The sequence below is a fragment of the Rutidosis leptorrhynchoides genome, chromosome 1, assembly GCF_046630445.1.
Source record: "Rutidosis leptorrhynchoides isolate AG116_Rl617_1_P2 chromosome 1, CSIRO_AGI_Rlap_v1, whole genome shotgun sequence".
NCBI classification, from domain to species: domain Eukaryota; kingdom Viridiplantae; phylum Streptophyta; class Magnoliopsida; order Asterales; family Asteraceae; genus Rutidosis; species Rutidosis leptorrhynchoides.
The window spans coordinates 717345985-717363120 of NC_092333.1; the positions used below are offsets into that span (position 1 = coordinate 717345985).

The following is a 17136-nucleotide window of genomic DNA, read 5'->3' on the forward strand; positions in this document are numbered from 1 at the left end:
CATTATTTGATAATCTACGTAAAGCTTTTTAAACCTTTATTGATGAAATAAAGGTTATGGTTTGTTTAAAAATGAATGCAGTCTTTGAAAAACGTCTCATATAGAGGTCAAAACCTCGCAACGAAATCAATTAATATGGAACGTTTTTAATCAATAAGAACGGGACATTTCATTTAAGTCCCACGTGACTTATAACGAGATCTAAAAATTTGTCCCTTCAGGGAAAAATAGGACCTTATAAAACATTTTGACTTTTTTAACAGGAAAACATGTCAAGCTTTTATACTTCAACAAATTTTTCGGAATGTTAGCTTTTAAGTGAGGACGACATCTTGTACAATTTTTCAATTCATGGGTTACAACTTCAAAGACTAAGCTTCACGTGGGACAATCCCGCTCTAGCTTTACATTGTAATCAATCATACACTGGACATCGCACTGGATTTAACCTACCAGAGTTATTTTCAGTTTGAGGATTCAAGACCCACTCTTCCCACAGTACCATACATCGTAAAATAATGTTAATATGAAATGATATGGATTAGGAAGATCCCGTGCCAAGTAGAAAGAAATTCAGAAGACTTGACTTCCTTGAATGGGTGGACTTGATTCACCCTAAAGCATTAAAGTGCAAGGTTGATTTTCTTGGATTTTTTTTTTGAAATTGTGATTTAAAAATTTCCTCAAATTCAATTCAGTTCTAAATCACAATGTTTCACACATTTTTAGATTTAAACCAAAATTAATTAACCTCAAAAATTTTAGTTCCCTCTCCCCCACACATAAACCATGCTATGACCTCTTATGCATATTTAAGACTAAAACAAATGTGTGAAAACGGAAGAAAATACGAAACATATTACCAGGGTATTTTACACATTTACCATTCGATACACAATTAACGCACATTAATTTGAACCATCATCACGACTTTCATTTGATTCTTCCCGTTCCTTCCATTACAACTTAGAAAAAGAAAACGTAAAATCTAAACTAGTCCACTTTCGTAGAAAACTCTATTCCTAACATGCTTTTCATTTGGTTATACATTTAGCGGTTAGTCACTTGGTTTACTTGATTGTATGTATTTATATCCAGCTTTGTATTATTATTTGATCAAGGAAAAAAGAACTATGAATACAAACAACTCGACCAACAACATCCAACCTACAAGAGCAAAATATAAAGGATAACCATACCTACGAAAAAGCATAAAAGAACCAAAACAAATCAAAATAACCACAACCAAATGATAAATAAAAAAAATAAAAAAGTTTAGCTTACTTTTTTTTTTTTTTTTTTTGTAATTCTGTTTTTTCACTTCCACCTTTTCGGTTTCAATATATATATATATATATATATATATATATATATATATATATATATATATATATATATATATATAGTTGATATTAAAATCCTATAATGATGATGTCATTATTAGCCTAATTTATTTGTTAAGAAAAAATCAAAAAGAAAAAGAAAAAATCTAAGCATGGTGGGTGATGTCATTAATCTAAATAATTTTAAATTAAAATTAAATCTTATTAATTAATTATTATTATTATTAAATCTTATTAATAATTATTTTAACTATTAAAATTAAATTATTTTAATTAATTATTTTGAATTGAGTACGAGAATGCATGAAAGCTAGGCAGAAGGAAATCAATTCTAAATTTATATAATAATTTACACTTTTAAAATAAAATGACAACCAATATTATCTCTTATGATTGGATGCAGATTGTTTAATATGCATTTTAGGTGTTTGATGAAATGTTCAGCTGACGAGTTTCTTAGTCGGACTATGTGGTTTCACGAGTCATTAAACTAAATAATTTTAACATTTACGTTCAGTTAATACCTAAAACATATCATTAAACTGTTTCACTAGTATTTTGATGTGCGTGTTTTTGAACTGAAGGACCCGGTTCGAGACCTCGGTCCCTCCTTTTATTATTATTTTTAATCACTTTTATTATATTGTACACATTTGTTATGCTTTTTACCCTTTAACTTATTAATATTTTAATATGCATTCTAAAATTCTTTAAAAGGACACATTAAAATTTTGCTAGAAGACACATATTAAATATTTGCTACAAGACAAATATTAAATTCTACTACTTTTATAATTAGTTCGTTAACCTTTTTACAATATTTAAAAACTAATTCTAACTTTCTTTCAAAAGAAAAAGTAGGTGTGTTTGGCCTCATGAATTGACTTCCGTTTTTGAATTATGTTTGACTTATTAGCTTTAAAGTATTTTACTCGAAAATATATACTTACTTACAACAAAATGCTTCTCAAACGCCGCAAAGCGTGTGATCAAATACTTGTTAAATTCATTTGAAGGTTAAGTATATTTTGTTTACATATTTTTTTAGTTTAAATGAAACATGTTTGTTCATGATCCTTCAACCTTATGCTCGAAAAGGTAAATCACTTATTATGTAGGGTTTCAAACTTTATTAGATTCTATCTGCTTTTTCGTGTGTGTGTATTAATCTTCATTATGGTTACTCTACTAGTGAAAAACTTTGCATGGTGTTTCTTTTTCTTTTTTCTGTGTAAGTCATTATCGCAGCTCAAGCGAACACTTAAACACGGTTGTGGCTATCGAACTTGGAACATTAAGATCTTATAATGTTGAGGACGGCTGTTTGATATTTGGGTGCAAGGTGAGGCTCAAGATCTATTCTGTTTAAATTTATATTTCTAGGAATATGCTTATCTTATATTACAGGCTACTTCATCTTATTTGCACACTGTTCTTGAAATACTTAAAATATTGGGCTGACAGTGAATATTTGAGTTTAGGTGTTAACTTAATTTTTTCGATAGAATTACAAGCATGACATTTGCTACTTACGAAGCTCCTTATAATGAATGTGACGTTCTGTTATTTACAACAGAACATTCACATTATATACTATGCTTTCAATAGTAAAATATGTTGTGTTAAAGTACGGAACTTTTAAAGTTATGTGTTGTATAAATTTGACTTTTCTCTCCCCGTTTATGTGATCCAGTAGTGTAATTTAATCCGTTCATTTGTGATTTGTGTTTAGGTATTAGAAGGCTGGCGTAGTAATGTTTAATAATGATAGGTTAAACCCATATAACTAACTGATGTCGTGTTACATTTAAGAGTATTTTTTATAAGTTGCAGGTCAAGCAATGCAACAAATTGTGTATAGTCTAAGAAAATGAGCTGCTGGAATTTTAAAAGTGTGTTATTAAGAGATGCTATGTAGTCAAGAATTTCAGTTAAAAAAAGGATGTTAACTTCTTGATTTGCGGTGGCGTGGTGATGCTATAGTCTGGGAAAATAACGCTTTTGTGCCCTTTGAGAAACTCATAAAAATTAAAAAACTAGAAGACCCTGTTTCTTAAACTATTGATATATGTGAATATGGTGATTTGTATAGAAAACTCTTTTCTTTGAACAACTTACCTCCAAGTATATTCATTTGTACAAAGCATTGTTACTAATCCTGATAATTGGAATATCAGATTTTCACATTTTCTTATTCTCCAATTGTATAAATCATCTTGACACCTAATTTTATAGTCAGTTACTCATCATTGTCATTGTTAAATTAGTAACTCAGTTTTAAAAAATGCAATAATGACCCTTTTTGCAGTCTGGTTAATACATAGTTTGCAGATATTGTATTGTTGCATACAGACTGTTTATTCGTGATATATAGTGTGTATATATAACTTAGATGCTTGCATACTTCTTCACATATTCTTTGCTCGAAACAACTCCAACCTACAAGCAAAATCGAAAGAATAATTTGCTCACGCATTCTTTACTCGAAACAACTACACTCTTCGTTTCTTAAATACCCAAAACAATCTTCTTGAAACACAACTCTTTAACCCAAACTTGTTTTATCCGTTGCTTCGATCCATTTAAATCCAAATCTATCACCAACAAGTTTAGACACTTCCTTATCAATCGATATACCATGCACATCTTTGTTGACCTATTTATCATTTGCCAAAAACATCTCCCTTTTGACGAAAATGATCCCTCTCCATTCTTTTGAGGAGTCTTAAAGTTCTCAAACCAAGAGGACGACTTATATCCGACTCTCCTTGCGACTGATCTTCTACTGTCCCCCAACATCACATGATTACTGTCCAAATGATGTTCATTAACAATTGGAACTACAGTTTCCCTCTCATCCACCTTGTTTTCATACTTATCTTTTTCATCCAAATTTATATGTGACCCCAATTCAGATTCAACATCCGACTCAGAAATCGCTAGATGAGGATGAATCAATATCTACTCTAAAATTCCATGTACCCAATTCTCGAGCATTCACCTTAAATTTTAAGAACACAATACATGAGACTAAGAATTTAATAAAAAATATAGCATGCATCAGTCCACTGACCCATATATACAAAAGTTTGTAAGACTACAGTCTGGACCAAAGATTAACCAACTTCATTACACAATTTTTTTTTTTTCCTAACGGCACTTCATTACACATATTGCAGTAATCAATTTAGCATTGAACCACAAACTCATACAGTAATGATCAAGAACTATAAATCAACCTATGCTTCATCAAATTTCAAGAATTCATATCAAGAGCTGGACAAGAGTTAATTATAAAAGTTTTTTTTTTTTTTTTTTTTTTTTTTTTTTTTTTTTTAATTTATAAATAAACAATCAGTATAAACCTATATAAGCAGCAACAAACAAATGCAAATGCAAGAAAAGATGTACGCAGACAATTTGCCATTGAACATAAAAAACTTATTAACACACAAAAGTCAACACAACAGCAATCAAATTGACCATATAAGAACAACAACGACACACTATATACCAGTTGAATATAACAATCAATAGTGTTTAACAACTGGTAAGACGACTTAATCAATGAATTATATGACCATTGACCAGTGACAGGATTCCACATCAATTTGGTTGGTAGGTCAAGTATAATCACCTTACACATAATCTCATAAGACAACATGTAAAGAACAAACAAAAGAACGATCTCACCCTGTTAATCAGATTAGGTGATGAGCCCCAAAACAATAAATCAAATAATTAGGGTTTTAATCAAAACTGTAACTATCAAGAAGTTAACAGTAATAGTACATGAACTAACTCTTTACACCTGAGTGGCCACCGAGTTGCCCAATGAAGCACGCCACCCGGGTTCAATTCTTGGCTATGCCAAATTGTTCAAAAAGGGAGGTTTTACCTTCTACCGGGGAGCGTGCTAGTTCATAGCAGGGTTTCCTCGCTTACCAAAAACAAAACAAAAAAAAGAACGAGAAAAAGAACAGATTAAGCCATACCAAACCACAGTCTTTGTCGAACCCGATCAGAGATTAAAAAAAACCCCTTCAATTACAGTCTGAGATGAAGAAACCCTAGCACACGAATTGAGACGTCGAACATAAATATTGAATCAAGAAGCATAGGGCTAACATTTTACAAATAGATTGGTAATAACAACAAATTCATAAGATTACTTCAATTGACTATATCAGAAATCTTTCAAGAACATTCTAGGATGAATTGAATCAGCTTTAGCAGAATACATAATCAAATAGTAAATACAACTGAATGAACATACAAAACACGTTTAGTCACTGGACAGAAATAAAAAGAAGATTTAAGTCTACTCCGTATTTCTTTATTGTGAGATCACATCCTTATATACTTTATGAATTTATGACAAAACTGACTCTGGCCCTTCTACTTTCCATCTTGGCAACATAAACCCCTCATCAATACCAGAGTAGCATACATAGCATATACTGTATACAATATGTCCCAAATACGTATTTGGTTAGTGTAAATTGATACTCTGTATAATTTGTATACTATTTACAACTAGACAAAGACTTGGTGCATACCGTATAATACGATATAAAATACTAGATATATGGAGGCCTTTAAAGCAACAACGTTACGCACAAGCTCAATAACATTACAACAAGCATTATACTTCACGTCCTTTGATCCTTATCTAACTTAAACTAAAGTACCTCCACTCAATCACCTTAAGTTAGAACTTATAACATAATTAAACCAATTGTAATCAAACTATCACTATATTAAGTTTGGTGGCAATCTTAGAGAAAAGCATTATATAAACTCTAAACCAGATTTAAGATTGCATTAATCTTATTTATGTAACAAAACACATGGGCTAGACTCCAAATATCATGATTCATGATAAACCATTTAATTAAAATATTAAAAGAAAAAGGTCATTTACTGTGTAAATTGATAGATAAGGGTAATTATTTATAGAATGAATGAAAGGTTCATAAATAAATTTGATTAAGGGATTGCAAGATTGAAGAGTAGCAGAAAAATTACAGATAAAGCAATCAAATTTTTGGCCATTTTGAGGTGGTGAAGCTAAAAAATAATTATATCAATTTTCTGAAGAATAGCTTCAACTATATGGTCATCTATTTATTTATTTATATTTTATATGAAGATAAAAACAAAGACGGGAAATTAGAGGGAAACGTTTTGTAACAAATTTTTAGTATCATAGCTTAATTAAAGTTGGCAATGCAATCTATCAATCTATCTATCTATAGTTTCTATTAAAATCCTATAATAATGATGTCATTATTAGGCTATTTCCTTTGTTAACAAAAAATCAAAAAAAAAAAAAAAATCTAAGCAATCTTGATGATGTAATTAACATTAACAACAAATTCTTAACTTTAATAATAATATATTTACCCACTTAAATATGATTATATCATATGAGCCCATCTTAAACATATAAACTCATCATATTTTCTCATTTATTCAACCTTAATGTGATACGTCTTTATACCCTAATTTTTTTAGCGACAATTATTCATGCTTGCTTTTTTTCTTCTTCTCCGAGCTATGTACTATGATATTGACTAGCATAATCAATACATGCTAATCATCTAATCCTCAAAGGTATAAAGCTATTATAAGGTGAGAATACATAATGTGATCACTATTAGTTATCTTTATATATCTTTAGCTGGCTGAAATTTTTTTTATTGTTTAATTGATAAACTACGGATACTATAAATCACGTTTCGTCAATATATTTGTAAAAACAATGACAAGTTTCTTAGTCGGGATATGTGGTTACACGGGTCATTAAACTAAATGACTTTAGCATTTACGTTCACTTAATACATAAAACATATCGTTAAACTGTTTTATTTAAACAAACCCGTGATTGCACGGGTCATTTCACTAGTAAAGAAATTAAATTACTTGAAACAATTCAAATCACAAAATATATATTTTTAACACGTCATTTTTTTACTACACCATTCATTTTAATAGCTGAAACATGGATACGGTAACTAAATGAGAATGGTAGATTTGAGCCTCTAATCTTTTGTGTTCGAAAATCAGTAAGTTAGGCGAATACTATTTTCTATTTTTTAACTCTAATAACTAAAAGAATACTTACCTACTCGTAAATCTGTACAAGCCATCAACTGTTAACTACTTTTCATAACTAGAAAGAGGTAGATGTATCCCACAAATTACATTACAATATAAGTTGGATAATCAGTGCGTTTCCTTTTCCTCTCGCCCATAAAAAAGCACTCAAGAATGCAGTGAAGTTGCTGATAGTACGATGTTATTAATGACATTCTCGACTTTTTTTTATGGGTGAAAAGGAAAAAAAAAATGAATTGATATAAAATTAGTTTTCATTCTCAAAATTTTTTTTCAAGTAGAAAGGAAAGGATACATAAGGATTAGGAAAAAGAATACACTAGTTTTATTCTAACAAAACTTTCGTTTATATTTGGGCGGAAATGAAAAGGAAATCTACTACTTTTTTCAACTCGAGAATACATATATAATATTTTATATTACAATCTTTTTTAACCTTATTTTCCCATTCCTTTATATGTCATTACGCTAAAAAAAATTCAAGAACAAAGCACTTTGAGTTTTTAGTGATCATTCTATAATAGGTTGAGATTAAAATCTACAATGAACATCAAGTATTATTCATTCTTTAACATATCTTTTAAGGATTAACTTAATGATAATCTTTAAGATTGTTATTAAGAAATTTAGGGCATTCACATTTTTTATATTTTTTTTAAAAGCAAAAAATATTATAAACCCGAAAAAGGGGTCAAGCAAGAAGCCCGACCCATACAACACGAACTATAGCTCCAGTTATTTGATTCTGGAGGCTAAATATGAATTATTACATGGATTCATTGCTAAGAACGCAACTATATAGATGAATTACTACATTAAATCACTCGATACAATATTTAAAAGGATTGGTTAACCACTCTAACCATTCTATTTTCTCCTTTTTAAACCGAGATACGATCCATTAAAAAAAAATTTGTTACAATCGAATAAACCATCCACCTTTTAGAAGTAACCACCAATAACCAATATAATGTAACACCTTTAGTTGCACCAATTATTTATTAAAGACAATCCTAAAACTTTTTTGTTTTCAATTAGCGAGAAACCCCTCTATGAACGAGTACATTGACTTCCTCGTAGAGGGTAAACCTCGGGTAATCAAGCCCCATGAGCGCGAGACTTGGTACCGGGTGAATTGCGCACAAGACGCACTCTCTGGACACACTCCCCTTTTAAACGAAATTGCTTTGCCAAGATTCGAACCCAAGTGGTGTGCTTCATCGTTCAACTCAGTGGCCACTCAAACAAGCCTGCATCGTTATTCTAAAACTTGTTATTAGAATTTTCCGTTTTTCTAATTAATGTCACATTTTTCACTAATTATTTTTTAACTTTATCTTTTCTATTTAATCAGAAAATATACTATATTGCTGTAATTGAACCTATCCTACATGTTTTTAGTAAAACTTTTAAACTTTTTTTTTATTATAAAAATATAGAGACACGTGGTGTAAATATCAAGTTTTGGGATGCAATATGTTTTAATCATATTGAAAGTTATCACTATTCTAAATTCAGATAATCAGCCTTATATAGATTTGTCTTTCATTTAATCGTCTTTGCTCTAATAACCATTTTATGGGACCTTCTTTCTTTCACCTATAAATACTTCCCATTGCTATCTTAATTTAATTATTCATTCATCTCACACCGAATCCAAAATGGCCAAAAGTTTAGTTGCGATCCTTTTGTTCCTTTTTGTGAATGTAGTCACAGGTGTGTGTAAATATGTATATGTATTATGTATATAATATATAATTATATAATGTATATATAATATATGTGAGTGAATCGAAACTAGTAATTGGTGCCTAGACGAAGTGAAATTGAGTCGAGGTTTTGATCAACTTATGTTTTGGCATTCTCTTTCGGTGGTAGTTTGTTTGTGTTAGATAGTATAGGTGGTGTAGTTAAGGTGCGTTTGTTTACCTCTTAACTGAATGGTTTAGCATTGAATGTTGAATCATTCAGCATTGAGCGTGTTTGTTTCTGATATCTGAATGACATATAATGTTGAATGGTTCAACATTCAGTGCTGAACCATTCAGAGTTAAAACACTTTCTTAATCATTAAACACATAAATCTTTTGTAAAATACTCCTCAAATCATATTCATAACATTTAACAAACAAGTTTATTGAAATTTTTATTCGTCTAACATATTAATAAGGTGATTTTAACCGTTTCATATCGTTCATTTAAATGATTATCAAACAATTTATTTTCATTCAAAACAAAATTTATTCAGAAACTCTGATTTATTCAAATTATGAATCATTCAACGTTAAATCATTCAGTATTATCAAACGCAGTCATAGTGTTTTTCTTACTTTTCTTTTACTTATTTTTATTAACATTATTATTTATTTTTTAAAAACTAGTAATGGGTCAGCCCATTTTGCTGGGCCCAATCTATTGCAAGTGAGGTGACTCTCATTATTGCAAGTGGGTAGGTCAAGCACAATGGTCAAAACGACAGGGATTGGAAACAAGATGGCAAGGGGGCTTTGGCTATTATTATTTTTTTTTGAACGGGAAGCTTGCATCAGTTCGGACCGAAGCCTAGTCATCATTTGCACACACACACGCGTTCGGGCAGGAAACCCGAACCACACTCAGGGGATCCAACCCTTAAACCATCCCATACGGGGCAGGCGGGCCGGACCTTAGTCCCGGAGCGGGTCGGTAAAACCTTCCCTTTGGGCCATCCTCAAGGAATTTCTTTCAAATAATATCATTTGTAGGTGACGAGGCTCGAACCTGAGACCTCTAGCCCGGGGGTGCTAGGCACCACCACATGTCCACTGAGCCAAAGCTGCGGGGACGGCTATTATTACCATCAGTAATTAATAAAATCGATAAATAAATAGATAATGCTGCCTCGTGATCCATTTAACTTGGGATAAGTAGATTAACAGAACGTTGTGACATCAAAGGAAATACTCCAACACAAATAGTACTCCGTACTTAATTATCTGGAACATGCTTTGAAAAAAGAATTTTTATAGATAATATTTTTAACTTTCCTAGCATATTAGATGATCTATTATGATGAATTGGTAGGTATAAAATTATTTTCAGTAATAAGACATACGACAATCAACTATTTTATAAGTTTATGGCATTTAACTTATCTCCGTTTTGTATATGTGAACAGAAATAAAAGCACAGGGGGCTCCAGGTCTAAAATTATGTGAAAGAACGAGCAAGACATATTCAGGGAAATGTGACAACAAGCAATGTGACAAAAAGTGCATTGACTGGGAAAAAGCGTACCATGGCGCTTGTCACAAATTTGAAAATAAGGAAAGTTGCTTTTGCTACTACAACAAGGATTGTATCAAGACACCACCTTCGGGAAAAGGTGGTGGAGCAGGTGGTGGTGGTGCCGGAGGTGGTGGTGCCGGAGGTGGTGGCGCAGGAGGCGGAGCAGGTGGTGGTGCAGGTGGAGGTGCTGGTGGAGGAGGCGCTGCAGGAGGGGGTACGGGAGGCGGCAAAGGTGGAGGTGCGGGAGGTGGAGGAAGTGGAAGTGCGGCTGGCGGTGCAAGCGGAGGTGCAGGTGGTGGTGCAGGTGGAGGTGCAGGGGACGGAAAGGGTGGAGATGCAGGAGACGGAAAGGGTGGAGGTGCTGGAGATGGCAAGGGTGGAGGTGCGGGAGGCGGAAAGGGTGGTGGCGCTGACAGTGGTGCCGGAGGTGGCGCGGGTGGCGGTGCAGGAGACGGCAAGGGTGGAGGTACCGGTGGAGGTGCAGGTGCTGGAGGTGGTGCTGATGGAGGTGCTGGAGGTGGTGCAGGAGGCGGTGCGGGAGGAGGTGCAGGAGGCGGTGCGGGTGGCGGTGCGGGTGGAGGTGCGGGAGGCGGTTCAAGTGGCAGCGGTGGTGGAGGCACTGGTGGTGGTAGTGGCGGTAGTGGCGGTAGTGGCGGAGGTGGAAGTGTCGACCCTTGTAAGCGTTTTGCCGAGTAGATTATTAAGGAAAAATTCCGAAGTACTACATCCTACAGCAACGAACAATCCCTATTTGAATACATTTAAAGAAAAAAAATGTCACAACATATTCAACATATATTGTAATATTGCATGTTGTGTGTAATTGTTGATAAATCATGATTTTTACGAATATCTCGTGTTTCATATTTTGTTGACGATAAATATTTTTTTTTATGATTAAATTTTAATAATCAAGTAAAACTAGTTAAATATAATAATGTATAATTTAGTTACTAGTTAAATATATGTATTATCGTTGACGTTATGACAATTTAGTGAGAGAGATAATTTATACTATTATTGTTCTTTCGCCTCAAGCGAAATCTCCGAGTAACGTTGCAGATTAACGTCATATCTCTTGTTGCAGTGTGCTTAATATATGCCTTAGCAAAATTATTACTAATCGTATCAAATTAGTTTGGTTGATATTCTTAATATTAACCAGTCTCCCTTTTTTCCGGGGCACCAGGATATATAATAACATGTTAGTTACTCTGCAGCTTATGAAAGATTATCATATTGCTAGGGGTCAGCCTCGTGTTTTTGAAAGTTGATAGTCAAAAAGCTTATAATACCATCCCCTCACATCACAGAATTAATAAATCATATAGCCCAACAACATATTCAACATATAAGTCCAAGAGTCCATCCTTTCTAAAACCAATTGGTGATAGAGGGACTTTCCCTTTGACTTATATGCATACATTTGTTTTTGTCCATGACCGATGTGGGATAAATTCCCAACAATAATTCTTATTCTCCTATGTGAATAAGATTATTTTAGGTGTATTGTTGTGGTCGTGGAAGAATTTAAGAATTGATTTTGCCTTTTTCCTATCTTAGCGAAGAGCACAAAGCTTCTTTGCAATGCCCGAGTGCTATGAGGACGCCTATCTTGGATATTAAACCCTTTTAGGAGGGTATTTCCTGGTCAAATATATCGATATCCCTCAGGTGTCGTCCAGGCTGTTGTATCGAGATTGAAAAGCACTTGTTGATCGGGTTAAGAGCAAGATTCGGGGCTGGAAGAATAAGTTACATTCCTTTGCGGGACGAGTGTAGTTGATAATGTCGGTTTGACTTCGATGCAACTCTATCAGCAATCCGTATTTATCTTACCTAGTTCGGTTAGTAAAGAGATTGAAGTGTTAATGTGGGGGGGTTTTGTGGTTTCAAGGCGTCTTGAAACGTAGCCGTCAATTAGTCGATTGTTTGTTTGCCTAAGGATGAAGGTGGTCTAGAGGTAAAGAGACTTAGGGAAAGGATATTACTCAAATGACATCTCTTGTATGGTGTATAATTAATCATTTGCATTCTTTATGGGTAAAATGGGTTCATACTTAGCGCCTTAAGGGAACAAAAATTTGGGATGTTTCTGTTAGAATACAACAATAATAACAGCAACAACACAAAGTTACCATATTTGGGTAACTTTGACTTTTGGGATCAGAAGTCAACTTCATCCTTTTCCTTTTAAGAAGATCACAAGACAGCAAATGGATCCAGGTTTCAACGGATACAAACAGCCTTTTTTCCTTTAGAGAAAAGTGGTTCCAAAAGTAACAATAAAGCCTTACTTCATTAGGAAATAGCTGTTAGAGGTTTTATGTATAAAACCACACTTTGCAAATGTAAAAAATTCAATATACAACCTGTAATCAATATCAAAATCAATACAGAGATCAAATTCATACATTTAGCATATCGAATTTTTAGTTTAAACATGGTATCAGAACTAACGGTATCGATTCGTTGATCAAGATACTCGTTTTTATGTCTCAATCTGTGACGATCGCTCCAAATCCATATGGACGAACACGTCATTCATCGATTTCATTGCGAGGTATTTGACCTCTATATGATACGTTTTGTAAACATTGCATTCTTTTGAAAAGGCACACCATAAATGAATATTTAAATCAAAGGTTTTCGACAGTTGATGATTTCTACATATAGACAATCACCGTAAATAATAGTTTACAATAGTACTTCCGTTGACAATGCAGTCAAAATAAGATACATGGTGATGATTTGGTGAATGCAACGTTTCCTTGAAAAATATGCCATGTAAGACTCCATGCACATAGCTTGTCTAACATATAAGCAAACAGCGGAAGACTTCTAGGGAACCTGAGAATAAACATGCTAACAAGTGTCAACACAAAGTTTGGTGAGTTCATAGTTTTAATGTTTCGTATAATCTATATATAAAGGTGGATCACAAGATTTCAGTTGTTTCATCCAGAAACGTTTATCAAAATATTCTACAAGATTGAGTACCCTGGTAACTAAGCTTTAACGTCTATATAATAATACCCCTGTTTTAACATACATGCAACCAACATGTACAATACACGCAATCCAACATGTACTAAACTCAAATAGCATACGTCTGTTTTATAGTTCAGGCTAGGGTTTCTATACCTGGAAAAGACGGGGAAGTCAAGCCCTATGGATCCATATACTACTACTCGCGCCCACAGTTCTTATAACCGGCAGTTACTAGTTACCAAAGCTAAGGAATTTTCGGTTCAAACTCAGTATAGAATTTAGTATGTACTTGTGTCCATTGTTTTTAAAATAAAGTGCATGTATTATCAGCCCAAAAATATAGATTGCAAAAGCAATTAAAAAGGGAGCAAATGAAACTCACCTTAGCAGCATATAAAGTCGTTCACCAAAATGTGACCGAAAATCGGATTACCAAATAACCGTAGATCTCAACCTAGAGAACATATGTTGGTCAATAAATGTCTATCAAGCTAGGTTAGGTCATAGTGTATCACAATCCTAATGCTCGAGATCGACATACAAAAGTTATCCAAAGTTGTTTCAAAAAGTCAATTTTGACAGTTGTTTAACAAAACGAGACGTGTCCTATATAAGGATTCGTTTACTCGGCTGGTAATATTCAAAAATCCACTTTATCAATCTTATTAACAAGTTGTTTAAATATCAATTGCAGATTCAAAAGCAATTTCAATTAACGTTAATCATAATTCAGTTGATCATAACTTTTAATTCGTTCACCGAAATTACGCGGTTTCTAAATGAAAAGTTATTGATTTTTTGCCAGCTTTCCAACGACATGCATATCATATACCTTTTAATAGTAATATATGTATTTAATTCGTGATTCATCATAAACTATCTAGCGACGAAATTTAGCATAAAAGCATGCATAAACATATATACTCGAGCACTAGACATGTATACACTATTAATATATAAAAGATAAGATATGAATGCTCGCGTATCAATATTGTGATTCAATATTGTAGGAAAGTACGTAGACGTAACAGAGATGATAAACACTAGGTTTGATTTGCAAACAATACCCACGAACATTACCCATAAACTCCATAGCTATAACCCATAGTTTCCTTAGCTCTATCCCGCTCGAAAACCCATTTTTGAAAGTGACGCGCTCATAACCTCGTCGTAGTATTTTATGTATAATACTAATTAATAATACTAATAATAATAAGATTAATAATAATAATAATAATAATAATAATAATAATAATAATAATAATAATAATAATAATAATAATAATAATAATAATAATAATAATAATAATAAAATGAATTGAATCAGAAGTAGAAATGGTCGAGCTTTTATAGTGTTGGCCTGATTTCTCCTTCCATGCGATCGCATGGTTTGGAGGTTGTTTGGCCATGCAATCGCATGGCCATCTGTCACCAGCTCACTTCGTTTAACTTTTAGTTTGTCGACATAATTTTATATAATATATATAATATATTTAATTTATATAATTATTTATATATTATATTATATTTACGTGCATAGTTAGCTTGTAACTTCTGGTCCGTTGACTCGTACGTTGTTACTCGACTTAAGTCCCGGTTCCGGTTTCTCGAATGCATTTTCGTACGCTTAGAAAACTAGTACTTTTCGTTACGCGACGTGTACCTTTATCAAAAATTAAACTTAATCATTGATAAACTATGTCACTCGAAGTGTAGCTTTAATCAATTAAGTGTTTTGGTTATTTGTTTCTATAAATCATCGTCTCGTAGTATATACATATACATACATACATTTTCATTTTAAAATAGTGTTTTTCGAAAACACTGTAGCTTTTCGGGTACTGTAGCAATTCGAAAATACTGTAGCAAATTAGTGTTTTACTAGTTCATCTTAAACGTTTTATTTAACTTATCTAAATATCAATCGAATCAATAATCGAATGTTACTATCATTTACTAAATAAATTGAAATCATATATATATATATATATATATATATATATATATATATATATATATATATATATATATATATATATATATATATATATATATATATATATATATTGTTCGTGAATCTTCGAGAACAGTCAAAGAATAATTAATTACATGAATATAGTTCCAAAACTTTCGTGAATCAACATTACAGACTTTGCTTATCGTGTCGAAAACATTAAATCATTTAAAGATAAAGTTTAAATTTGGTCAAAAATTTTCGGGTCGTCACACAATCATCTACCAAAAACTTAAATCAAGCTACCATGTCTAAAATTGACGGTAGCTCAGAATTAAATCAGGCTGCCATGTCAATTCTAGACGGTAGCTCAAACCATAAGGAAAAGAGTTACCTAGATGCTCTCTGTCAGCAATCAATTTTCATTAATCATTACAGCAAACCAGAAACCATCATCACAAACCATCATCGACCATTACAACAGCTGAGGTGTGTTTATTGTGATGTATCAAGACACACAATAATCCAATGCTTTAAGCTCATTGGTTACCCCAAATGGTGGAACAAACAAAAACATGGCAGGGTGGAGACAACGGTAGCAGAGACAACCGGCGGCCACCATGGGGTTACCGGCAACGGCATCTCAAAATCGTCTCAAAATCTTAAAAGAGGTACTTCAAACGTTAAACCCTCTTATCAATTGTACAAATCGACCAAATGGGTGAAGATTAAATCTTCAAACCCTAAATCCCCAAATCCCTTTCACAAATCAGTGAAGAAGGGAAAGTCTTGTGTAAATGAAAAACTGACCAATCGATTTCACTGTCTTGGAGAAACGATCGAAGAAGAAGGATTAAATCCATCCTCTAGATCAAAATCTCCAAATGTCGATAAAAAGGAGAGAAACATCTCGAACACGAATTGTTCCCATCACAAGACCATAAAGGGAGAGTTGAAAAACCCTAACCTTGATCTTAAATCCAATTTATGTTTAGAAGAATTAGGGAAGAAGAAGGATACGACTATCAAGAGCCATATAAACCCTAATTTTGTTACAAATGTAACTGACCATTCGAATGGTACAGATAGAAAAGGGAAATGGGTTATAAATGGTGGTATTAAAAACAAGTCAGCCCAACAATGTGTTACTCGGGCCCAACATTTGGATAAAGGGGAAAGAAAGAGATTATGGTATTAAAAACTCAGCCCAAATCCATGTTACTAAGGCCCAAAATTCTGTTTTTGTGGAAAATAAATATTTAAATGATCCTCGTTTTATCGGAAAAGCTAATATTGTGTCAAATAACACAAAAAATAACGAATGAATTTTTGATTGCGGTGCTACACACACAATGACTTTTGAAAATTCCGATTTTTATTCTGAATCAAAACCACGTGTTAATAAAATTCAAACGGCTAACGGAGGAATTGTACAAGTTGAAGAGGGTGAGAGAATTGAAG

General features: G+C 32.8%; 1 protein-coding gene across 1 annotated transcript; it reads left to right on the forward strand.

Annotated features, from left to right (window-relative positions):
* Window positions 1-9124: 9124 nt before the first annotated feature.
* Window positions 9125-11426, forward strand: LOC139854463 (uncharacterized). Its single transcript, XM_071843767.1, has 2 exons — window positions 9125-9179; window positions 10621-11426. Exons 1-2 carry the CDS (start codon window positions 9125-9127, stop codon window positions 11424-11426), a joined length of 861 nt encoding a protein of 286 aa, XP_071699868.1.
* The last annotated feature ends 5710 nt before the right edge of the window (window positions 11427-17136 follow it).